Raw genomic sequence first — 27279 nt, 5'->3', positions numbered from 1 at the left:
CAGTTAACTTTTAGGAGACATCCATACATCCTTTACTGAAACTCCGAAGTAGTATGCTCAACATCCCAGGTGCTTTTGCCAGGTATAACTCTCTGCCTGTCAGTGAAGAGCAAGTTTCTAGACCAGCTAAAATACGTCAGTCCTTTGGATGAGGGACATCCGTTGCCCATAGTTAAAATAATTAAACACCTACATAGTCCATCACATAATATAATGTAACAATGAAATCAGAACTAAGGCATTTCAGATATTTACAGACCACGCGTGCAACTTCAATATACCTTCAGTGCTGGGAACTGCTAAAGTTGCAATGCCTCTTCCACTCCAAGTTTTGGATTTGTCAGCAATGCAGGTATTTGTTGACAAATCTGAGACTTGGATAAAACCATTGCTTTGTTCCAAATCTAAGAAGTGTTTATGGAATTAATTAAAAGCTCTCGCTCCCATGCTGCGGAGATATACCCTTACCAGCAGGGACCAGGACAGAAAACACCACCTGACACAGAAAAAGGTTCTTGTGCAAAAAGCACTTGCACAAAAGCACTAACATTACATGGAGATCTGTAACATTAAAGTGCTAAGCACCCACCCTCCTCTAACACAGCTTAAGACTACTCCAGAATCTTCCTGTGACTAACAGCTGTCTGACAGCATGCCGTAAAACACAGCGGACAAACGAAAGCACTAACAAAGTGGAGAAAGGCTCCAGTGCACCACACAGATAAATTTCAGGGATATTACCCCTTCATATCTACAACTGTCTATGGACAACAATTAACTTGACAAAGCATGCCAATGTGAGTGTCCAGAGACACATAAAGAAGTTTTATAATACATTCAAATGAGCTGATGCTACTAGACTACAGACTTCTTTCTTCTTCTTAGTGGGCACTCAATCATTTGAATATACAACAGTAAAGCTGCATCATCAAAATTGGAACTTTCTGACACCTACTTTTACTGTCCATTTATTCAAGAATAGTAATCTTCATCAGGCAAATCAGTAAGTGATCATCAGCTTTGAACAACAGTTTCAATTGTCTATGCAAACCTAGCCACATTGCAGCACATCCTGTTCACTGTAACTCCTCTGACTTCAACCTGTGCTGTAACAGTCAAGAACAAAATTTAGCCTGTACTCGCTGACCATCAGACACCCACTGGGAACCATGAAAATAAAGGAAATCACTCCAAAAAGATGAAGTTATATAAAAAACGAACCCAACCACCCCATTCCTCTAAAACAATAATGATGCACACATATGCAATGAATAAAAAATTAATATAGTAGAGATGTGACACAGTAAATCCACCAGAAACAATATGAAATATATGCAACCAGTGATTCTGGGGTACTAACTGAAGGCAATATTTAAACAAAATTAAAATCTCAAAAAATTCCCACTATTGGCAAAGTTTACCTATGGAGGGCAGAAAAACTTCTAAAAATTCAGTTTCAAGAAGGGCTTGGCTCTATGCAAACAGGAGACTTTGTTCCAAAACTAAGAAGTGTTTATGGAATTAATTAAAAGTTCTCGCTCCCATGCTGCGGAGATATAGATATAGATTTAGATATTATCTTAGTACCAGAATCCTCTGTTATTATGTTAACCAATAACTCAATTTTATCTTTATCTATATAAAAGTACATCGGATCTGATCATTTAATCTTACTCTAAACTTATGTCTGTTAAAAGTGTGTGACTACTACTTTACAACTGCCCTTTTCTGAGCTTTTTACCCATTACCAGCTGCAGGTCATCCATCTTGCACTTCGGGTGTTTCCTGGTTCTCTAAACCTCCAGCTAGTCTAAGTATTGCTCAGTTGCCATAAGTAAGTGTAAATGAGTAAACTATGCTAAAAATATTACTAACTTTAATCCTGGGTTTTTAATAACTACTATATACTGTTTCCTACATTTGCTTATGCAAGACAAATGTTTTAAACTACTGAAAGAATTAGGACTAAATGACAAGACCACATGCTTGACACAGGTTGTTCATAGACACAAGGTGCAAAATAAGAGAAAGAACAAGAACAGGTTTCAGTGATCTGAGGTGGGGGGTGTGGGATGTATGGGGGAACCCACACCATTCTGAGCTCAAAAGAGGACTTCTTTGTGGTTATTAAACAGCTTCTACCAAGGCCATTACACAGCCTGATTTCTATTTTGACAAGTGGTTTGGTGGGTTTTTTTTAATGTAATGCAGTTATAATCAGGTAATGCTTATTTTACCAGTATGTTATCAAAAGCATTCCACTGCCTGTGAAATAGATATTTCAAATTCGTAACATATTTCCAGTATCTTCATTTATACATACATATATATATACACACACGCGCGTATGTATGAAAAAAGCCTCCAGAAGTCTTACTTCCTCACATGAGAGCTGTAATTTGCAATGTCACTCTTGCAGTCTGTTCCCTAACGAAAAAAGAGCATCAGGACAATATCAGGAATAAGTTAGTCTTCTTTCAAATTTCGTAACATCTTTTACCTTTAATTGTAGCTGACCAAAATCTTCCAGACTACTCCAAGCTAAAACCCATTCCTAATCCCTGTAACTTTTTCCAGGATTCCCACTCGAGGGCAGTGCTGCGAACAGTGGAAAATGCTGGGTCTGATTAGCAGACACTGGGGCTAGTTTGTAAGAAGTTCACGTCTTAAGGACAACTAAATCTTGACCATATGAAGCAATAAATTTCATCCCCAGCCCATGCAGGAACCCAGTTACTAACATGTATATATCCATCCATCCACACACCCCTTGTGCTCCAGCTGCAGGGGTAACTAGCAATTTCATTCAAGTATCTTCACAGGCAAGAGTAACTGAACCCACTCTCTTTTAAGCAACAGTTAAAATTACTGTCTAGTGCTATCAGCGTATTATTTCAAGGGGAAAGAGTGGTCTTGCAACAGCACAAAGTAATTTTTTTTTTTAAACTATTATTGTCACCTGTGATGTGGAGGAGGTCGGGAAAGGATGAAAAGAATTGTCTGTCTGGTCTGGAAAACAACAGATTCTCAAACATTTTATCCTACTTTTGTACCACTATCAGGTAATGGAGCTACCTGTGTTCTCTTAAGGCTTATTCTTATATCTAAAGAAGTTAACAGCATAGGTTCTATGATATAGAGCACAAGGTTCTATACCTCTGCAACACGTTTCCACCACTGAGGCAAAAAAAAAAAATCTATTAATACAGATAAGTGATGGTAGGAAAGCGCCAAGGTGCCAAGAAAATAATCCTCCAATAACATGCATCTTTTCCTTAAGACCTCAAAAGAAAACTGAAATTGGCAATGATACATCATATGCTAAAACTGAGTTGTCACTGAACTGAGTTTTCTTAGCTTCCATTACATCATGATGCTGGGGCAAAGTTAGGACTCTATGAGCCAGACTTGGAGCCTGCATTAACAGAGCAAGCATCCTAAAAACTCTTACAAAATATAAGAGGTTTACATTTCTTGTTACCTTGAACCTGTTTTCTAGTTGAGCTCCAAGAGCCAAGCTGAAAGGCCCTAACTTGCACCTGGTTAAGTGAACGAGGTCCCAACCCATCCTTCAAGCAGCACACTTCCCCTCCTTCCTTCCCCCGCCCCCCAGTTCATGCCTAGTCAACAGACAAGAGGCAAAAGAGTGCCTGGGGTCTATTTTACACAACTCCAGACATAAAGAGGTTATTTTGGGGTGAATCTGGCAACCTAATACTCAGGAGTTTGCTAGCTTATATGATTCTTCTCTTGCCTCCTAACTGATCAGGCAAGGTACGTGCCTGCTGGGCAGTGCCTGGGGCAAGGCTGCACCTCAGAGTGCAAGGGCTGACTGGGCAGGTGCCTCCTCCTGGGCCATCCGGACCCACAGCCCCAAGCCCCAGCTCCCACCCAACCCAGCAGAGAGCAGAAAAAAACATGCAATGGAAAAGCAGCAAGTCAGCACCATGCTGCAACGAACAGTCTCCACAGTCTTACAACACAGGTCTACACAGACCCTAGGGATGTTATCAGAATTCCTGATAAAAGCTCTGTTTTAAACCTACAGTGTTTCTTCATGCAGCATGCAGGTGAAAACAACACTGGATCACCCAGCTGCTGTGGGACCAGGTAAGGCCTAATCCAGGCTGCTTGTGACTGACAGCTGAGGAGCTCAAGGAGGGCAGCACAATATTTTGTCAATACTTACAGCTGTTTCCTCACAAGCTATTTTGTTGAATGACAACTAGTTAAGCTTGGCTACAGGTCAATTCATCTCACTTTCAGTATGGCTGGGTAGATGGGAGTAGCAGGATGGATGGGGGAACATCTCAGAATAGCAAATCAGAGGGACGAAATGCTTCTGCAGGAGCCACGAGACGGCTCTGCTGGGGCTGGTGAGTAATCTGCTACTGTGGAGCCACCTTTACAGCCCTGATTTTTCATTTTTATGTTAATTAGTAACCTGATCTAAAGAATCTCAATTTTTTTTCCTTTGCAAATTACATGAACTAATAGATATATCCAGAAATATGATAAGCAGGCTGAAGTTTACACCCGCAGTAATTGTAAGAGCCTTGAAATATTTTTATTTTAATCATATTTTACATGCATGTGAAAGGCTTTAGAAACAGAACAACTAAAATTGGAACACCACAGACCCCTGTAAAACTCAAATTAAAAAGACTGAGCCAAGGCAGCATATGCCCTTTCCAAGAGGAAGGGAATGCATTATAAATCTGGGAATAAAGCCACCTAACTCCTGGCAAGGCAGCTTAGAGAAACAGATAATAAAACAATCCTACCAATACAGTCATAAGACATTCAAAGCTAGAATTAATGTATCTTTTATTCATTATTAGAAATATAAATAGCTTTAGTTTGTGACAGATTTCTAAGTATTTCCTGTAGGAAGGGATTCAGCAGCCTTAACCTGCAATATAGCACAAAAAAACCTAGATATGAAGTTGCCTTCGACAGGATGCAAAGGCCATTAAAAACTGGAAATAGCGTCAAAAGCTGTCTGTCGAGGGACTAGCTACAGAGCACCTCTAGCCTTACCAGCATCAAAAAGCAGAAGTATCTCCTCTCCCTCCCGCAAGTGCATCTCAGTAACTTCACTTGCCTCCACAGAAGACACAACTGCTTGAAACAAGAACACCCTCACTGACCACGAGGTTCCCACCACTGGTTGCAGTTAAAGAAAGCCAGCAACCTTATTTGCATCACCTCCATTTACCTAAAGCAAGCGACTCACCGAGGAACCATGAAGGATTAAAAAGGCACTAAAGATGTGGCATATATAACATCATTCTTTACAGAGACACTATCAAGCCATTATTTACTAAGCTAACTAATTAGCCAGCCACCCTTGCAGATAATGAGAATGCATTAAAGTATTTAAAATTCCAGCACAAGCCTGACACATACAAAGTGGCTGCCCTTCTTCAAAAGAAAATGAATGTCAAAGGAAACAAACCATTTAGGAACAGTCAGCACATCTGAGATGGAGCAGGAAGGTAGCATCACCTATGGAAAGCATTCAGAATAAGACAGTAAAGCAAAGCAGAGAGATATGGGATGCAGAGGTATTTCACATTTTTATTTTATCAGCCTCCAATTGTAAAGAAATCGTTAGACAGATGACTTAAATTAGCATTAGATAGATGATAAAGCAGCAGCTCTTCAAAACAAACAGAATTAACGTACAGAACTATACAATCTGGCACAGAAAAAACAGGAAAATTGAATGTACTTAACCTGACAGTCATCTGAAAAACCCAGCTGGTTAAATTCAGTGTTACACCAAAAAATAAGCTTTAACCGAATATACACTTTACACTTCATTGCAGTCTAGTACTGAGAGAACCCTTCCCTTTACACAGGCACTGCTCCATAAGTGGGTAATATAACCAAAGTCACAGAGTAAGTTTACAAAATGCATAAACTAAACTAATCCAACTACTGGAAATGACACCAGGAAAACTCCCAGGGGATACATGTTCCCTGTGTCCTTGATACAGTCCTGCTCTTTCAAAAAGATTTCCTAAACTCCAGCTGAGATTCCCACCCTACCCAGCAAATCATGGCTAAGATGTTTCCACAGTACTACTAAACTGACTGAGGATAAAAATTTAAAGGAAGTTTGGAGATTTCAGCACCAAAAAGCCAGTTTTACATTCTCTGTTAGTAAGTCTTCATGGTAGTGTAAGAGGGAGTATCAGGACATGAAGATTTGCTGCTTAATTACTACCTTTTTATTACTACCTTTTTCTCTACATACATATTCATCATACGATCTCCTCATTCATTTTAACTGCAGTTCCCATAGTAGAGTCCCACAGCATCTGCGTATATGCGTATACAGGAGCAGCCTTTCAGGGTGAGAAGAGCTGTGTATGACAACAGAAGAGGGAGATGAGCAGGAGACCACTGTACCCAGGTGAGCCTGGGCAGCAATCTTACCACAGCTATAAAAGAGCCGAGACTGCTTCAAATCAGCACTCACAACGCAATAACAAACTTTTTAAGTTTGTGAAGACCCTGCCTTCCTCAATTAAAATATCCCACAAGAAGAAACACAACCATCCTGTAGGCCATTAGCTCCAAAGGGGTCAACCACTCAGGTGCAAGATAGAAAGGCTTTCTAAACTTTTTTCTTTTTTAAACATTTCAGTTATTTCTACATTAATTTCTCATTTTCTTGGCTTTTTCAGTCCAGTGACCTCTAGAATTGGGATTCTTTGACTCCTGGAGAGGCGCCCAAAAATTCATTCTGCCTCCAAGAAAATTCACAATTTGGCATTTAAAGGGAACAGTATTGAGTGATATAGCTGCAGTCTTATTTTGTACTTGACATCAGAGCTCTCATGTCACCTTCTTCCCCCAAAATGACTCAGTAAAGACAGTCCTCAAAGGAGAGATTCAAAGGCATAGCAGGGAAGAGCAAGCAAGCCCCACATTACAAATTTTTTTCCTACACAGTCGAAGAAGCTGACTGGTGAGGCGGGGAAGATACACATGTAAACCCTTTGAAAAAAGGGAAATTAAATTGAAGCCAGACACAGAAGCCACCTGGGCAATATAACATAGCCAGTTGCTCAGCCTCTATACAAGTAGAATTAATTGCTAGGATTTAGGATATTTTGAATAACATTAATGCATAATTCAAAGAAACATGCAGTATTAGGTTAAAAAACTTGGGGATAGTGTGCCAATGGAGGTATAAAACTTGGGCCACCACTGACATTCACATCTGTAATTCAACTGCTGGGAAGCTTGAAAAGGAGAAACATTCATCAAGACCTTCCAACACTAGATACAGGACAGACTGTGCGCTACAAAAAGTCCCAGGGTTATCTTCCTACTCAGGAAATAGGGTTTTTTAAAAGCATCATATATGAATGTTTCTAATTAGCATCTGGAATGAACCTGAAACCTATCAATACGAATGGTCACAAGTTGACATCAGGAAAGAAAAACTTCAAAACATAGGCAGGTCCCAAGCACATTGTGAGGGGTGCCTCAGAGAAGCCGCAAGAAGATACTTGGATCTCCAGCATTCCTTAATATTTCTGTGTGTATTTCTTTAAATTTTGAGAGAAGTTATGCAACTACATTCATACATCAAGACAACATTAAAAAAATGTAACAGTATTGAATTAGTTGAAGTCTTGAATAGTTTAAGATAGTGAATGCCCTGACTCCCCCAAACTGCCCTTATGTGCGGCCTCACACTGCATAGACAAATCTTAATCTGTCATAATTAAAACAAAAAACAAACAAAAAAAAACCCCAACCTAAAACAAAAAGGTGGCCGCCTCACTAGTAGGTAGGAAGCTTAATCAAAAATTTGATCAACATAACACAAATGCAATAAAAAGTACTTTTTTTAAGGAGTCCATCTTTTAAATATGAGACCAAAATATATTCCCTAAAATGCAGCAGGTGAAAGGCAAGCTAGAAGGAAAATATGGAGCAGGCAAGAAGCAGAAAGGGCCGGGTGGCCAGAGAATCCCCCACCAAGGGCACCTGCCTGCTGCTTGAACACCTTAGCCTAGCAGAGCTAGTAAATTGCTCTGCAGCCACCACGGCTAACTTGTTTGCATCCGCAAGAACTGTACCTCATCTCTCTCCAGTTACTCCACTGCACACTACCACATCACTTGTGATTCCTTAGCTCCACAGAGATACCCAGCTCTCAAGATATCACACCTACAAAGTTAAACAGTTTCTAAACCAAGAACATTTTGTTTTCAAGGTCTTCCCCTCCCCCCAAAAAAAAGCTACCAGGCTTCGTTTTCCAAGTTCTTTCCACAGGTTTCATAAAGTAACTGATAACATCAATTAAAGTTATCATATTCAGTAAGCCAGAGATGACAGCACCTCAGGCATACAGAAAAGATTCTGAGCTGAGAAGCAAATTTTTTTTCAGGCCACATATGGCAGCAGTACAGCACCCAATGAATGGCAAAAACCTTTTTTCTTGATAGTCAGAGGTTAATGTATTTGCAGAATGAGTCAATAATCCATGAGTGCCTGCACATCACACAGCATTTACTTCAGTCTGAAACATACAGATGTTAAAAATACACTCCGTTTATGAAAGGCGTAGTTGTTTGGGAAGGCAGGCTCAGAACCATGTGACTTTGCCTTTTCATTGACTACTGTAAATATTGCAAATGCCCTGGTTTCCCCCTTATGGATTTTTTTTAATTGGCACTGAGGAAAACACATCTTTTACACACCTTTGCAAGGAAGTTCTTGCAGGAAGTTCTATAGGTTTGTTACTGTTATTGTAAGCAAGCATAATTTTTGAGTATACAAAGTCATGGAATAAGTCTTTTCAAATAGCTTTGAGCAGAAGATTTTTAACCCTGGCATATACAAGTTGCCTCTGTTCTGTTTCACTTCTGCCCCTTCACCTCTAACTCCTATTCCTCCTGCTGAACAAACATGTCCCTGTGCAGACCAGAAGGAAGCCACAATTTTCTCCTCTATTTCAACAGCTTTCCCAGATACAGCTTAACCCTCATCCTCTCCTGAGACATGAGAAGGATTAAGTCACTCTTCTGCCTCTATTTACATTCAAGAGGGCCGACACTACTTGGATAAGCCTCAAATGCTAATTATTCTGTATTGACTCAGTTGACTTTCTAGGACAAAGTAGATGTCTAAAGCTCGGGACACATTATGAGCATTGCAGAACATCAGCTTTCTTACACCGGATAAAAACAAGTTAAGCAAAGAGCACCACATCTAGAAGAGAAATTCTGGGTTCCCATCAAGACCTCTATTGCTTGCATCAAGATGTATAAAAAAAGGTGAAGAGACAGAAAACAAAAAAAACCAAACAATTGAGCACAACAGGTTTTGCCTATAACTGGAGAGGATGTAAGTGGTACCAGACAGTAACACGGACAGCCACTATCCTCATTCTCTCACTTCGTTATCTTCTGAATCAAACTTGTAGAAAGAGAGGGACTTAACCCAGATCTGTATTAGATTAAGGCTAAAGAAAAGGTGAAGTCCAGAACTTGAGATGCAAGTATTTTGTTGCAATGCAAGAATTGTAGTATTCCAACTTTGTAATAATTCCATCACCCCTTTCCTCCAACAAGAGACATTCAAAAGCCCAGCTGTGTGTGTAATACTTCTGCATGATGAAAGCATGATCCTGCTGGAGGCTAAAAGACTGTTTATCCACAGATCAGTAGTCACTGGGCAAACTTACATGCTCTATTCCATCTATACGCTTTGATTTTGGCTTTGAGGAGTACTCAAGTATCACCAAATGGAGCTTCATTAGGCATGACTATATATTTAACCTTATGTAGGCAGATAGAGTTCAAATATTTTCCTATAAAATGTTAGAATTCAAATTAGATCACAAAACAATTTTGAAGTAGAATCCATGTATAGCATTATAGCATATTTATGTAGAATGGTTTACAGCTCAAAAGTAAAATGCTAAATGCCTACTGCCATATCGTGAACAAGTGTGCACACCTCATTATTTCAGGTCTTCCTTCCACCAATCTTAAATGTTATTTCATCAACACCCAAATAAGAAAGGTCTGGAAAGGTCTGGATTGATAATGTAATATTAGAAGATATTAGATGTGTTAACATTGGAGATAGACATATGTCTAACAAGAAAGGAAAAACATATGTTCCCTCAATACAAACCTAATGGGGTGGGGGAGAAAAGGAGGGATTTGGTAGGATGCAAGGCTTCCTTGCCACACAAGGTATCTACAGGACTCAATTCTCAAGGTTAGGCATAGCATTACACTTCAATTCTGCTGCACACATGAATGGAGTGAGCATGGTAAGTGAGGGCAGCAACCTTCCTTCTTTTACGTATATTAAGCATCTATAACAAAAATGCTGAAAAGCATGGAGAGACTGCAAGGTTGAGTACTGCTGTACAAGACAGTTTAGACAGTCTCCGCTACTGTCAAACCCATTCAATTTAAGAGTTATTACTAGCAATGTTGTGCCAAACAAGGAGCAAATGCTGAAGGTAGTGGATGGAGAAGGGCAATGATTTAAGATTTCAATAGACTGCTAAGCTTGTGCTGGAACTAGACTTCAGGTGCGTTGGGCTTTGTTGGGATTCTTTAAGTTGGCATTAAGCCATCCACTCGCTTTTTTGAGAAATGCGTTATGATTGCACAGCACAACCACTGCTTTGGGCCTGAAAAAGTATTCAGGACTTTCAGGTTGTGCCATTGCATAAATGAATTGGTAGCCTCAGCAGAGGCTGGCTGCACTGACATTTACCACCAGCCATGACAAACAACTGGAGCCCAGGTGTGCTGCCCTCCCTCCCCTCTGAGGCTGAGCACCCTCATCGAAGCAGTTCGGGATCTCTAAACCAGTAATTCCACATGCCCTTCAGGATGAGCTCAGAGTAACCACTGGGATGACAGAGAGCTCTGAAGAGCTTTAAAACCCAGTGCTCACAAGGCTGATAAAGCTTTGCATGAGCTGGCTTCTCTTTTTTCCATAGGCCCTTGTATTACTACCTAAGAAATAAAAGTTCCCAGAATGTCTCCTGAAAACGTAACCCATGCTAAGTTCCAAACCCAGATGATGTTGCATAAGCAACCTGGAAGCTCGTTTCTGTGGCCTAAAAACGCCCAACTGATGCAGTGTGAAATTCTCATCATCTATATCAAGCTTCATTCCAAGTATGCTGAATTATTTATTCTATGTCAGCCTGTAAGCATTAAACTTAAACTGTATCACTTCAGAAATGTTTTGTTTTCGAAAGCAGCATCATTGTCAAACTGATAATGTCTATGGAAATTAGTGCCCAGTGTAAAAGCTGAGCTCTCTACTGAGCAGCAAAGTCCATGATAGGAAAATCCATCCAGGCTTTCAAACTACATCCATCACGTCAGCATTCAAGCACCTTAAACTGACAGAAACAATATTAAAAAAAGAAAGTGTGGATTATCTCAAGGCAGAATTTTTACCAGCATCTTTATCATAAATATGGATCAGTCTGCGATTTTAATTCACATCTATTTCCACAGAAACAGTTACTTTCATTAAAAGGGCTATGCAAGAGCCCTTTCAAATATGTAGGTACTTGCTGTGAGTAAGTTTTACAGTCATGTGAAAATTCAGAAGCATTCCTTTACAAGCTTGGATCCTTGATGGGGATACAAAGCTGTGGATCAACATTATTAATAAGCAAATTCATAATGAAAACATCTCCATTCTGGAAACCGCAAGTGTGTCAGGAGTCGAAATATCCTTCGCTGGTAGTTCTGAAGACAAAATCTCCCAAAAGGTATTGAATAGATAAGCTAGGCACTTTTTTGCCCATTCGTTTTCAATTATCAGAGATGCTGGAAGAAGCTTAGGGAAGAAAAGGAAGAAAGTGCAATTAAGATCAAGGAAACAGTACTTGTTTGGACTAGTGCATTTCCATAAGCTCACTAAAGACAGAAACATGGTGCAAAACAAGCATTTAGCAAGTTATGAGATCACGAAGTCTAAAACCAGAAGCGTTGAGACCTACTTCAGATGTCCTGAGAGTCAAACCACACTGGCCAACATGCAACAGTTCCTACTAGGTACTGCAGTGCACCAATGTGGGGTTCAACCACCTCACTTACCTTCAAGCTGTGCTATATAATTGTAAATTAGATTAAAATCTAACATTAAAAGAAATATAAGCCCCACCCCCAAACACACCCAGCTATGGTACTCAACCACCTGAGGCCAAATGGAAGATGGGGGCGAATAAAAAAAAACCAAAACAAAACAAAAAACCAACCAACACCCACCAAAAAACCCACGCTGAAATATTCTGTGCCTGGGATGCCTGCTCTGAAACCAGTCTCCAATGTTTTTTTCTCCATTTGCTGCCAAGCACCTCTAATGCAATCCAGACAGTCAAGGACACAGTCAGAATGTTAATATCAAAGCATTAAAATTCCCATTGAAATAGGACCTGTCAAGCTACTTTATGTAACATGATTTATCATTTCCAAATGTAGTAACAAGGGATTTTATTGTACAAGAGCATGTTGTACACAATGGGGCTCTGGGTTCGCATTTCACACTAGCCAAACTTGAATTTCTGACAAAGTTTATGCTAGTACATGTCCAAGTTACTGGTGTATGTATGAAAGGGTAGCTATATACATTAGAAATTGATGCAGTACAGAACAGACTTAAAATGAGAGCTCTCCGCACATTTCTGTGCATACTATATAGAACTGGACACCTCTGATCACTGCTGCTGAATGGCTCTAAAGCAGTGCTTATGGAAAGAAGCTGAACTGTCCCCATCCCTCAGGGCACTTGCATCAAGCAATAAAAACAGACTGTCAAAAGCTTAAGGAAGTTTTTATTTCCAGTCTTACATGCCAATTGGATAACTGATGTCTTCTGGAAGTTCAATGTAGTCAAACTGAGAGCAGACTGGGAACTTCTGGTTAAGTTTCCAGCAGATGGCCTGCACTTTCTAACCCACTAAACCCCAACCTCAAAAGCCACAATCTCTTATGTTTACCAAAGTTAACACAGCAGTTAAAATCAAGGCCAGCTGCCGTGTTCTGCACTAACACCACCCATGGAGAGTTACAGCACAAGGCACATATCCTGTCACAACTTATAAGTTTGTGGATTTCTGTGTCTGTAGACACATTTTGTTACCTCTCCATTCTACATACCAACTTCTTAGAAATGCAGAAATATTTCAGCTCTATCAGCCCACTTTTTTTTTTTACTACATTCACTTTAAGTAGTTTAGATAGTGTAACTGCAACAAAAACTACACATATAAATTTGAGGCAGAGTTGACTAGTACAGTACACAAAAGCAGACGTTGAGAAGAATTGTATCTGCTCTCTACACTGGGAGAGGTATCACACCAGCTTCTAGTGCAAAGGCAACACTGGGACAGCAGTGCCAAAAAAATATTCTGCTTCATACTTTTTATTTGGAGCAAACTGCAACCCATCAATGTCTATCCACACAAGATGATGGAGTTAGACACAAAAGATTTCTGACGTATTTTGTCATATTGCTGCTCTCAGGATCTTAGCTTTCTTACTAACTTCTTCATTGGTGTACTATTTATCTTGAACATCATTCAAGTAGATGCTTTGTTCTGTCCTCTTCCCCTGCCAAGTCTGGTATCTGTGTCCAACTCAAATATGCTTTGAAATTTATTCATTTAATAAAATACACACCAAGATTGCATGACTGCAACAGATCACACAAAGATCTGGATCTTGTCATCATTTACTTATATTACAAACAGCTACAATTGATGTGGTCGGTTTATTGCATTCCAGGCATTTGATCCCAGATCCAAGACCTTGGACTACTCCGCTTTTACAATACTAGTCAGAATCAATAATTAATTTTTTTAGGCCTTCCCATCCTTGATCTGCCATTCAGCACTAGCAGTAAGAATCAAGCTCACTCCAAGTAATAACAATCAAATGCATACGCACATTTGTGTTTGCTATTTCAACCCAGGAGGAATCTGCAATGCTACTTTAAAAAGGAAAACTATTTTCTGCTGGAATCGTGAGGAGTGAGCAAAAGCCATAATATAAGCCAGCTCTCCCTAGGCGAAGCAGAAGATGAAGGGAAAAAGCTAGAATCAGATGCTCCAATTAAGGGATGAACAGCTGGCATTTTAAGGAATGTGGCTTATAAACCAAAAGGCTGCATAATAAAGTGGCAGATGAAGTTCAGTGGACATAGGAAATAAGTAATGCACAAAGGAAAGACCTTCTAAATTAACATTCACAGAAAAAAGGACTCCTACCACTATGACTTGGAAGATAAATCTTCATGGTAGCTGTTTCATTGAGATACTACCTCGGTACCCAGCAGCTATCAGAAAGCAAATCAAGTGTTGGGCACTGTTAGTACAGGGCTAAACAACAACACCAGATCATACCATGACACTGCCTGAATTCTGAATGGCAGATGCAGTTCTGGTCCCCAAATCCCAAAGCGAATCTGAAGGACAAGGTGCAGGAGGAGATGACAGAATGTGTTTACACCAGCATTTTGGCTCAGATCAGAAGTGTCCTTTTGAAACTCATCTCCCAGTCACTGCTGCTTTGCACACTGTGATTCTCATCTCAGAGCCTTCTTCGGCCACAAGCTGGATTCTGAGTGAATCTAAACAAGGAGGCAGCCCACTACCACACCAAACACTAACTAGCAACCCGTCCTTAGGGCTAGGCTAAAATCAGCTGATACAAACTTCTGTGAAATGCAGATAAGCACAGGCATCAAATCCTAATTCACTCTACAAATCCCATCCTAATCCACTACACTATTTGATTATGAGGGCGCAGCCAAAGCTGAGAAGTGGTGTTGAGTATCTTGTTTATGACAAGCATCTAACAAAAGTAGGACACTTCATTCTGGGGAAGATAAGACTGAAGTCTCCTGCATGACATGGCTCTGAAACAATATAAGTGGCATAGAAAAAGGATGAGCAAGGAGTAACTACGCAGAGTCTTCTCCTAAATGAAATGGAGGAAGTGTCCAACAGAAAAGGCTGAAGTTTGTTCTGCTTCAGAACAAAAGGAGATGTTTCTTCACACAGCACCTATTTAAGCAGGAGAGCTCCTTGCTAATGAAGATTATGGATGCCTTAAGTTTATAAGGGTTCAGAAAGAAACTATACAGATTCACTGGGGGAAAGCCCATCAAGAGCCGTTAAACACAGTCAGCAACGCTAGCTCTGGAAATATCTCAGCTGCAGACTGCTAGCACTTGGGGGATACTTTGTGCAAGTAAAACTACATACCTCCCTTGTTACTGTCCTCCTTCGTGGAAGCATCCGCTATTGACCACTGTCAAGACAGGATACTGGCCTTGATGTACAAGATCTAGTGTGACCAAGTCAGGCTACTCTTGAAAATGGCAGAATAGGTGTGCCAGATGGAAAACGAATAAAATGCACACCAATCTAAGAAAAAGAGGATACAACCTTCTGTAACAAACTACTGAACAAGCAAGATTTTCCCTTCTTTTCGGGGTACAATCACAGGCTTCATCAGCGTGGCAGCAGATGCAGCAGGGGTCAAGAGACCCTACAACTCACTTTATTACTGAATACTGTTATTCAGATAGAAACTTCTGCCACACATTGTAACACAGTCTGCAACAACTGCAGAGTTACAGACCCTTGGAGACAGGTCCAGAGAAACAGTTAAACTATGAGTCCGAAACACTAAACTTTGAGTTACAAACTATCTAGGAAACAGCCTTTTTATTGCCAGAGATTTGAAAGAAAACCCAAAAGCTAGAGGAAGTCACTAAAACAGAAGGTATTAAAAGCAAAATGGAATCTGCCTCAAGACATTCCCCTACTTCAACTTTTCCAGTGTATTCCTCATCCAACCTTCTCTGAATTTTTACACTTGGCCAATAAACACCTCTTATTCTAGCACTCTGATAAGGTATATGATCACTGCAAGTCTCTGCAATTAACAGATTTAATGCCTGATTCATTTCTTTCTTCAAAGGAGAAAAGCACAACAGGAGACGGCTGGATACTGTAGCTGTGGGTATATCATACATATATACATGATGTGACATTTCCTCTACCACTACTGTAAGTCAGCACATCCCCACTCTTCCTGTAGATGCAGCAAACTTTTCACCATTTAGATTCCCAACTATTATTCATTCTTCAGCTTAATCACTGAGGGTTTTTTTTTCCTACCCTCAGTATGGATTTTTACACACCATCCCACATTTTCACCATAATTTATCAATTGCTTTTTCCAATCCATTTCACTGAATTTCTAATCTCATTTCCCCAACTACACTGCCTACAATCATAACATAGCAGTGACTTTAAAAAATTCAGTATGCTCCACTAATTTCACAATGTGTTAAAAGAGATAACACGGGGAATACATTCTTTCCATCTCAGTGTGATTACTTTAACTTGCCTATCAGAGACAACAGTACACAGCCGAGGGGGAGGGCAGGCATTTCTGCAAAAGGAAGTCAGAGCTCTGCAATCTTACACAGGTATTGACCAACTTTCAGTGAGAGAAATGCCACCAACTCTTATATGCAAGACCAAGCATTTACTACTTCCACATTTTAACCAGCATTTGGTTGATGTTTTACTCTGAATCATGTTGATAGGGTTTCATCCAATCCAGCAGCACGTTTGTTAGAGGGATTATTAAAGATGCATCATATACTAATAAAACACCCTGCTCTGAAAAGAATTTTAAGTGGCACAACTTAGTGGCTTGCTTCCCAGCTGCAGTCTTAAGTTCTACATAATGTCAATGCTAAGTGCAAGCTACTTTCACAAACAATTAAGACAGACTACATGAAGCACCTAGCTGAGCCCACAGGCTATATAAGACTCAGCTTTCAGTTTTGTTCAATTACTTTGTCCTTGTGTTTGGTAAACAGAAATCCTTGTTTTACTTTCTCTCTACCACACACTGCCTCTGTTCTCCAAATTATACCACCCTAATCTGCACATGGCAGCCTTTGCACCAGTCTTCCTCTATGCTGAAGTAGATTCCACCAAAAGATTTGAAGGTAAGGTATGTAAGACAGCGGTGTTTCTAAATAAATTCTACTAAGAAAAAAAGTTCTCTGAATTTTTACCTTACACATGCTCTCAAAAGCATAAATAAAGCTTTGCCTCATCCCATTAATATTTAATTTCTTCAGCCAACTTTACCTGTCCCAGTGCTACAAGCCATCTAGTTGGCTTACGTTGTTGCCATTTCTGCAACTTTTAATCTGAAATCAACTTTAACAGTATTTAGGTTTATAGACTAGACATAGCCTAAATCTTATGATATCCCTACCTCATCTCAACACAGCAAAAGCTATTCAGATTAAAACCCACAGAGGTAAGAACAAAGAGGTAACGGAGGGGAGGGAAGCCCAATATTATATCATGATGCCTTCAAATGCAGAAGCTTATCCACATGACATGACACTTACTCCAACCGTAGAAACACTCTCAAGCTCCAAATACTGTGTGCAAATTAAATGCCTAAACACTGGAAGAAAATGGCTCAGAGTCCAATATTTATACCAAACTGTTCTCACGACTTCTCACTAAATATTTAACTTCATACATCACCTCTACTCAAACTGAGTAGCGACAGCAATTAACTTGATTCTGAAAATCTACGCCTTTAGCTAGAAAGATGACACAGTTAAACTTTCCAGCTTCAACAGAAGCTAAGAAGTACTACTTCTTCGCCAAGTTACCCAAATAAACCGAGGCAGGAAAAAAAGACTAATTCTATTGAATTTCTATACAAAGCAGTATTAAGTCATAAGATAAAAACAGTGCTGAGGGGTTAACACTTTATGGTGATAGTTGCTTGGAAGACTGGAGATCAATTTTAAGACGAGTATCATTGCTGATTTAAATATATTTGATCCTGCCCCCTGACAAACCTTTTAGGACTACTGGCTACTGTTCAAATTCTGTTCAGGAATAGAACAAACCAGTGCTGAGACACACCGCTTTGATTCGACATTTTAGATAGTCACATGGAGTTAAAAACCACACAAACTAAACAAACAGAACAGAAGATACTCACATTTCCCATGTATTCTGAAAGTAGATCCTGCAAGGCCTGTCGCACTGCATTACACTCGGCAACTATACGTTCCCGTCGGTCATCACGTGTGCAGGATGAATCAGCCATCAGGGCTGCTCCGCTAATGATGCTCTCCAGGCGCTCTTCCAGGGAAGGCCTAAAACGTTCTTCACTGAAGGTCGATGGATCCACAATAATTTGTTTCTAGTAAAATTAAGGTTTTAGAGATTAGTAATCAGACCAAGCAGTAAGTTGTTAAGTCATCAAGACAACGAACATTTACAGCAGACCCCTAATCAGGCATAAAAGGCGAACACCACACAATTTTGGCACAGAGGATGATTTTCACGTGTAGCTTTGTACAATTACTGAAAAGTTCCCCAGCAGATTACATTGCTAGTCATTTCTTGTACTGCTATGACAGCTAAACAAAACTTGGCCACAGGAAGCCTCATTACATGAATGGCAAAAATCAAGTGTGCCAGCACAAATAAGGTTCAAAGCACAGAACTCTTCTTAACTACATGTCAATCCAGACATGCCTTCACTAGTTAACTTGTCAGATATAATTATCCCATCAAGAACAAAAAAACCCAAAGGAAAACAAATGTCCAAAATTAGCCCTACATATAGTGCTCTGTTGTCCTAGTTTATCCAGTCTTTCTTCTCTTCACATTATGCAGGTAAATACAACAGTATTCTCAAAAATTCTGAAAGTGAAACATCAACATGAAATGTTTCAAACAGCACAGAAATCAATTTCTTCATGGCAGAAAACTATCACATATTTATCTTGACAAGGTATTACGAAGCACAGCTCATACTAAGAGACCGAAGGCTGCAAAAGCAGTACTGATTTATCTGCTTTTCCAGGGGTCAATACCACCACCCACAGAAGTTCACCAAGAAAAAGCAGTGTAGTATTTATCACCTTGCAGGTACTTTCAGGTGGTTTATTTAAGCAGGTTTGCAATTTGTTAAGGAAAAATTATTGGACCATTTCAAGGTTTGATGGTTTGTTTAGGGTTTGAGTGGGTTTTCTTCCCACTACAGGGGCAGCAGAGAAGGATGTTGCTAACTCTTCATAAAGGAAGCCCCGAAGTTTTTTTTGAAATGGGAGTTTTCGCAATCAGCTTGTATGCCAGCTAACTTCAACAGCAACATCATAACCACTGCTTCTTCTGCCAGCCAGCACATTTCAACTCCCTGAGTAGTAACCGTGCAGCCTTTGCAGCGGGGTTAGAACATGGCACGTGTTCTTCAACACGCTCCTCGTTTCCTGAAACTTTTAGCTATGCAGGTAGTACAATGGTAGTATGCTACAACTCCAGAACTGTACCATCAAAAACAGATATAATGATTATCTTGTTATCTTCTGGTACCCATTCAATATTTTACCATCACAGTAAAAACACTGGGGTGTTTGGGGGCGTGTGTGCAAAGGCTCTGTTACAAGAGGGCAATAACACTCAAACATTAGCAGGAAATGAAGTACAGGGATAACATCTGCCGAGAACCGGAACACATTTGTTTTGCCAGTCTCCTTTGGCAGGGTTGACATGACAAAGCTATTGCACACAACATGTGTTGAAGCTGGCCTGCTGAACAAGCCCTGCTGCTATTAGAGAGACTCACAAAGCATATCTAGAAGCTCAAAAGCTCCATGTGAACTGCAACACTTGAAAAAAGTCTCCAGCCATACATTAGAGAGTCCATATAGCAAAATATGGCTATATCAGAAATCACATTAAATGGTTTGAGCTAGATTAGCCAATTCATGGACCTGAACTGAATTGCTTTTTCAATTCTAAAGACCCAAGTCAGTCCTTAACATTGCGTGCTGTTACAGGACCTGCCTTCCCCTCCCAAATATACCTGCTCAAACCTGCGACACCCCTTGGGTGCTAGCCTGAGGCACACTCTTAAGACTTACATAGATGAGCATACAACTGATGGAATTTAAGAAAAGCAGGCTTAAAACTGAAGTCATAGTCACAAAGATCAAGACAACCATGACATCCATTTGTTACCCAACAGAGCACATAGAAAGGCATCACACTGGGCACAGAGAGAACTCATAGTACTTTATCCTGGTAAAAAAACATGGCAGAGAAAGCATTGTGGAAGAAAAGCAAGAGTGGTAAGAGCAAAAAGGAGAAAGTGAGCAATATCTGGAAAAAAGAAAAGTATTAAATGCCTTTTGAGTGATGGCTTTGCAATATTAAATAAAGTTTTAGAGGTGAGTAAGTGCCAAGGTGTTTAAAATTCGGAGGCTGAATCAGTGGTAGACACAGAATACTGGCTTCAAAAGGAAACTGCTCTCAGTAGAAATGCATGGCTATCCTCAGTAACTAACTGAATGCAAAATAAAGAACATGACAGATCAGTGCAACACATCAGTATGAAATTACTTCATTCCCAACCAAAGATCATATTAAACTTCCCACTTCACATTCTTCTCAATAGGTAGTTTGGGCAATTCCAAATACATTATTCACTTTTAATAAGTCATTTCTGTCACCTACAAGAATACATTACATAAATATATTATAAAATAATCAATTTCAAATAAACCAAGTGCTTACATCTAATGTAGCAGTAGGCTAACTGCTATTTGAGAGCTAGTTTAATTTGACAGCCTTCAATCACCAAGAACTGCATATATAACTTCCTATATTCCATCAATCCTAGCTTGGAAGAAGACTTTTTTAAAAATAAAAGCCTACTTCACCTGGCACTTCCTGTATTTCAATAGAAAGTAATCGTTCAGGCAATATAAATAAAAGCAAGCTGTTGTTACTAAATCAGGTGAACTAACGTAAGAGTTGGAGTTATTACTTTTTTCACATAAAACGTTCAAAACTTACATCAAAGTTGTTCAGAGCATAAGCCAGCTCTCCACCTCCACCCTGCTGCTGGGCAGCATCATCTGATGCAGTTGCTTGAGCTGCATTTGAGATGCCCGTGACCGCCTGCTGAAGCTGTTTGTAGATCAAGTCCCTGTTAGCTTTGTAAGCAGCTACATCAGGGTGCTGCAGACAGGCCTGGGATGCTGTATAAAGAATGGGAATGTTCTTCTGCAGGATTCCTCTGGCTGCCGCCATTTGATCACGGTGACCCACATCTTTCAACTCCTATTAGGAAAATTAAAGAAAAAAGCATTTGAGAACACTCCCCACATTTAACATCCATACACTGTCTCCTTGCATCTTCAAAAAAACGCAGGTCCTTTGCCTAGTATGATCAAATCTAACTATCTTCTGATTGAGTACCCCTATTCTTAATGGCTCAACTAATTTCAAAACACAACAGCTTCATAAAGACAAAAAAAAAAAAAAGTACTGTAGGGCAAGTCACAACTCCACAGTTCAAAAATCTGAGGTTGGAATTTTGCTGCTTGCCACAGCAGAGGACCAGCATTTTGAAATGGTAACATGGTAACATCCCTAAGTCAGGCGGACACAGAATTTACACACACAGACTTTTTTCTCCACTCCTTCCAGTTTGCATTACATCTACAGAATGACAAAGAAACCTAAATCCTCAAAACAGAATACCTTACATTTTTAGATAACTTAAGAACCAAGCTAATTTTTAACTATCAAATGAACAAGAGGCTTCCCCTGCAATCTTGTCTTGTAGTTGTACATGAGAAGCAAGATCTTTAATTTAAACTCCAAGGCTCACAACGAGAATGTTTTCTTTAATCAAGCCTAGAAGATGGAGTTTACTCTCCTCAAGAGACTCAGGTACTTAATTTTAGAAGAACAAATACATCATCTCATTCAACTTCTTGTTCATCTCCAATGAGACAAAATTAATCCAATCACTATAACTACTGCTAATTTAAAATTAGCAAATCCATAGGTCTTTTCCAAACATTCACTGCTGCAATTCTCTAAAGCCCCATCACCTCTGTTTTGGAACAGAAGCGCTATGAATAGATTAAGTTTCTGAGTCTATCATGAGCAGTAAGTTTGTAACAGGAAGAGTGAACACAGTTATTAACAGTATGAACATTTTAAAGTTACCTCTTAAATCTTACAAAGAAGTGAGAAAAATGAAGAAGTGGGCTGCCTTACTGAAAAAGAGGAAAAAAATCTGACAGACTTTTCAAAATGAATGGGTAATATGTGACCTCTAAGATGCACACTAAGCAGGGAGGGCACTCCAAGCAGGCTTACAGATTTAGTACAACCACTTCCCAGTGTGGAACAATCCATCACAAAGCAGTTTAAGAACATTTATTGCATTGCCATCACAACCCTACTCCCATTTACTGCAATCAGATTCTAGATACATAACCAACTGGCAATTCGTTTTAGACTGTACCAGTTTATTTTCAAAGATGAATCCGTGCAAAAAAAAAAAACCAAGCAGTGTCAGAGGTGCATAAGCAGTTTTGGTTTGTACATATCAGCAGAACAAACCAAAATGCTCTACAAGAGCATTGTGCTATTTCTGATAAATGCCCACACCTCTGCTTCCTTTTGAAAACTTACCTACACAAGAATGAGTCATAAAAGTGCTGTTGAACAAAACAAATTTTACACACAATTTAAGGTTAAGCAGAAGCTATCCAAACACAGAACACACACATAACAAACAGGATTTAAACCCCTTCTTGAATGGGCATTTCAGTGCAATACTAGCCAGCATCACCACTCACTTTCTTGGATAGAGTTGTAATTCTGTGCCCAGCCGTGATTTTTGGTCCCTGTTTAAATGGACACGTTCAGTGCATCTGCATGAACTGCAAAGGCGGGGGGGTCTAGCGGTGAGTGCACCAGGCACGAAGTTACATCGCAGTTCTCTTTCCTTACCCACACCTGCACTCCTTCCAAATGGGAAGTGCAAGTCTTGGGAAGCAGCATTTTATTAAGGTACTAAAGCATTAACATAAACAAAAGCTACCAGAACAAATTCCATCAGAAGCTGTACGCTACAGTTGAGCAGACTTTCTATATACCAGGCAAAATCGAATTTCCTCAACACGGTGGAATGCAACACAAAGTACCCAGCAATAAAGTTAAAAAAGTTAAAAATAAAAAGTATTAGCAGCAATGGGTACTGTCCAAGAGCAGCAAGGTTGCTTTATTTTCTTATTTTGAAAAAGAAATAATATACAAAAGAAAGAGCTGCCATCACTATACCTGTTGTCTTTTGGCTGCCATTATGTTAAGCTTGTCCACTTCTGGTTTGAGGGCTTTGTACTGGATACCCAAATCTTGCTCTGTGCCAGCATTTCTTAGTTTCAAGATACCTTCTTCCACCTAAAAGAACATATTCACATGTTTTTTCCAAGTAATACAGTCCACAGTTCAGGAAGTAATTCAGAATGTACTTCATAGCAGACACAGAAAGCAATCTTCTGCCCTGTTTTACTTTTTGGAGAGAGATACTTCAAAGGCTAATAGTACTCAAGGCATAGCTACTACTTCATAGTCACCAGCTACCAGAGACAGCCAAGTACAGGCATTTGAAAGAGTATGAAGGAGCCCAGGGTCCTGGCAGAGCTGTGACAGTGGCTGCTCAAGGGCATGAAGAGAGTCCTCAGAGCCTTGCTGCAAAAGTGAGCCCAGTGTTGAATCTTATTTCATTTCAAATTCTGTACAAACCACCCACCTACCCTCTTGCTCATGGGAAGAAAAGGCTTCTTCAAATACTCCACGTTCATTTTACTTAGTCTACCAAAGCTACTCATTCCTAGTACCTACAAAAGAGTACTGGTTATAAGAAAGCCTAATTATTTCCTTAGGACAAAAAAAAAAAGCTGGTTATCCCCTGCAGTTGGAGACCATAATGCATTTAGTTTCAGTACTAAAAGTTCAGAATAAAGTGGAACACAATGTCAAAAGCTACTGACAATGAGTGTAAAAAAAAGTGACAAACATCCATTGCACATGTTTTGCTCAGAGGAAAAGCCCTAAAAACCTCCCTGCTCCAGAAGCGAGCTGCTGACAGTGCACACACCAGGGTCAGCACACATGCATGAAACTAAGCTACTTAACGGAACATGCCTGGCATGCCAGGCACGGCAAAATGAATCACAGCAAAGAACTACACTTACTACTTTAAGCTGAACAAGCAGCTTGTAGACATCTGCCATGTCAGCCAAAATCAGCAGTCGAGTAACAGCAGAGAGGAGGGCACGTGCTGCTCGGACCATGTTCCCTCGTTTCACAGAAGAGCAGGGGTCATCTGCAAACTCCCCAGAAGCACTCTTCATCAAGTCACCTGCACAAGGGGAGAAGATGGTCTGACTTTAACATCACACAGCATTTCTTAAGGGATTCTAAGGATTCCTGGGGAAGCCAAGCTAGGTCTTGAAAACAAAATGCATTTGCTTCAATACAGCCTTCAATTAAGATTGCATGTAGCTATGTCTAAGTATGGTTACCACATGGTATCAAGATAGAGGAGCTTGTGTAGGGACAAAGGGCTGGGAAATAACACTTCAGTCCTTATTTCCAATTGGACAGGTGTTTTAACATGCCACAATCCTCTGGAGAGGCAAATTCAGCATGCCTTCGCTATTAACATGCAGGACTGCATTTCAAACTACAATACTTTTAAAGCTTAAGCAAAAGCTTTGATTTGTGTGAATGTAGGAGTTAAGCAGAAAGCAGCAGAAAGTACTGTAAACACACAAGAAAATGCCACAGCTCATGGGACTGTAAACAACTCAGAGCAATGACCTGGGCTGGATATGCCCTGGTTTGCATTCAAAGCAAAGCATGGTTTAGTAATCGTTTCATAGCCTGTGGGTCTGCATCTGGTGCAGGAGGAAAGAATTTGGGTTTCAGATGGTAATAATGCAATTGGTTAACTATGAAAGGCAAAGGCCACTTTACACAGCTAGAGAAATTCCTCCAGAAGGCATTTGGAAAGCATAAAAGTAACGTCTGCGTATAGTCAGAGGAGTCAATTTTGGATTTCTCCCCACTTTTTCTGGGGCAGCATTTTGCTTCCAGTACCATAGTTCCTACACAGCAGCAAGTTTTGAAATCCCCATTATTATTCTTGGATTGCTTTGCATTTCAGAAACACTTGGTGAACAGCTACAATTTAGTTTAGAAAACCTAGGTACTCATGGCCAAAATTTGCAGGCAGCTGGAGATGACCAGAAAGCAGGCGAACTGTGTTACAGCTAACTGCTGCATCAGAGGATTCCCAAACCTGTATGAAAAAGCGTCCATATGGCCAAACAGGAAAACAAAAATATCACCTCTCAGACAAGAAGAAAAGAACCCCAAATAGTGCTTTGCAAGTGAGAGCTGACAGTGACTCCCTTCAAGCTCACCACCAAACGGGGCTGGGCAAGATTTGCATCAAAATCTCAAGATGATGCAGCAGCATCATCCTGCCGGTGGCTTGCCTGCTCCCACAGCCATGCAAATAGTGAGGCGTATCCCCACTATGGGGAGTGTTTCAGTTATAACTACTTGCTTGGGTTTTGGTTTTGTGAGTTGGTTTGTTTTTGTTTTTGTTGTGGTTTTTAAAACTACTATTTTAACTACTCAAAAATACCTACAACTGGAGATGCTGGGGTTAACCATCCACATACTTACCATTAAGCAATTAATATCTTGCCCTGAAAGAGTTGCTAGCACCCAAGCACTCTACGCCTTCATAGCTAAATACAGCCCAAACACAGCTGCCAGCCTGTCCAAGCAACTACATCAAGATACTCAATTTTGTTCAAATGCTCCCTCCTATGTAACACCCTTCCATCATCTTAAAGAATATGACGAAGGGTGGCATACAACATATTAAAGATAAAAAATATGCTACCTCAATACTGTGACATATGAAAAAGCTTCTGTCCAAGTACAGACCAGCTATAAATACCAATCTAAAGCTATCCCTTACCGAACTTTTTGAGGAACACAAGTCATTATTTTAAGAAATGTTAAGAGCCTTGGATTTCCAGATGGGTGAAAGATGATGCATCTCCAGTGCTGAGAAACTGCAACGAGCCATGAGATTATAAAACCCCTATACAGCTGACATGACCCTTTCTTTATTCCCTCTGGAAGAGGTTAATAGTAGTGAAATCAATGTCACCACCACAAGTATGAAAACTATTAATAATCTCAGGATTTAAGGATCTATGCCAGAATCAAAATTCACTACAAATATTTTCTCCCTCATTTACTTACATATAAAATTCCCACACTGCCAACTCCCAAAAGAGAAATATTGTTTTCATTTATTTTCTATTTAAAAACAACTTAGAGAGGTGGCCACTCACCTCATCCATATCTCAGAAATTGCTGACAAGGTCAAAAAATCAAAATTATCCTCTACCCATCTCTTAAATTACAACCTTACAAGCCAGTCCTGGCATAAAATGCTATGCCTCGTGATCAAGAGAGCAGAGTCTGGCTGGAGGCCTGTAACTAGCAGTGTTCCCCAGGAGTGTGTGCTGGGTCCAGTCCTGTTCAATATATTCATCAATGTCCTGGATGAAGGGATGGAGTGTAACCTCAGCAAGTTCACTGATGATACCAAGCTGGAAGGAGGAACATCCTCACACACCAGTACAGGCTGGGGGCTGAACTACTGGAAAGCAGCTCTGCTGAGAAGGACCTAGGAGTGCTGGTAGACATCAAGTTGATCATGAGCCAGCACTGTGCCCTTGTGGATAAGAAGGCCAACAGTATCCTGGGGTGCATTAGGAATGTGGCCAGCAGGTCAAGGGAGGTTGTCCTCCCCATCTACTCCACCCTAGCAAGACCACACCTGGAGTACTACGTCCAGTTCTGGGCTCCCCAGTTCAAGACAGACAGGGAACTGCTTGAGCAAGTCCAGCAGAGAGCTACCAAGATGATGAGGGAACTGGAGCATCTCCCTTATGAAGGAAGGCTGAGGGACCTGGCTTTGTTTAGCCTAGACAAGAAAAGACTGAGGGGGGATCTTATCAATGCTAATAAATTTCTAACGGGTGGTTGTCAAGAGGATGAGACCAAACCCTTTTCAATAGTGCCTGATGACAGGACAAGGGGCAATGGGTACAAGTGGGAACACAGGAAGTTCCACCTCAATATGAGAAAAAAACTTCTTTCCTGTGAGGGTGACAGAGCAGTGGCACAGGCTGCCCAGGGAGGTTGTGGAGTCATTCAAAACCTGCCTGGATGCGTTCCTGCTCTAGGTGTCCCTGCTCAAGCAGGGGGGTTGGGGGTTCGACAAGATGATGTCTCAAGGT

General features: G+C 40.3%; 1 protein-coding gene across 3 annotated transcripts in view; it reads right to left on the bottom strand.

Moving 5' to 3' along the window:
* The window catches only part of CTNNA1 (catenin alpha 1), a 120265-nt gene that overhangs the window by 69319 nt on the left and 23667 nt on the right, over nucleotides 1–27279 (bottom strand). For all 3 annotated transcript variants that reach the window (XM_075102227.1, XM_075102228.1, XM_075102229.1), the window contains exons 4-7: nucleotides 24142–24308; nucleotides 23225–23344; nucleotides 20939–21205; nucleotides 18072–18275 (exon numbers count right to left, since the gene is read on the bottom strand). In XM_075102227.1, coding sequence (XP_074958328.1) covers nucleotides 18072–18275; nucleotides 20939–21205; nucleotides 23225–23344; nucleotides 24142–24308 — 758 coding nt within the window. The remainder of the gene's footprint in view (nucleotides 1–18071; nucleotides 18276–20938; nucleotides 21206–23224; nucleotides 23345–24141; nucleotides 24309–27279) is intronic.

The sequence above is a fragment of the Phalacrocorax aristotelis genome, chromosome 8 (assembly GCF_949628215.1).
Source record: "Phalacrocorax aristotelis chromosome 8, bGulAri2.1, whole genome shotgun sequence".
NCBI classification, from domain to species: domain Eukaryota; kingdom Metazoa; phylum Chordata; class Aves; order Suliformes; family Phalacrocoracidae; genus Phalacrocorax; species Phalacrocorax aristotelis.
The sequence above is the reverse complement of the archived record's forward strand: the minus strand, read 5'-3'. Positions and strand labels throughout refer to the sequence as shown.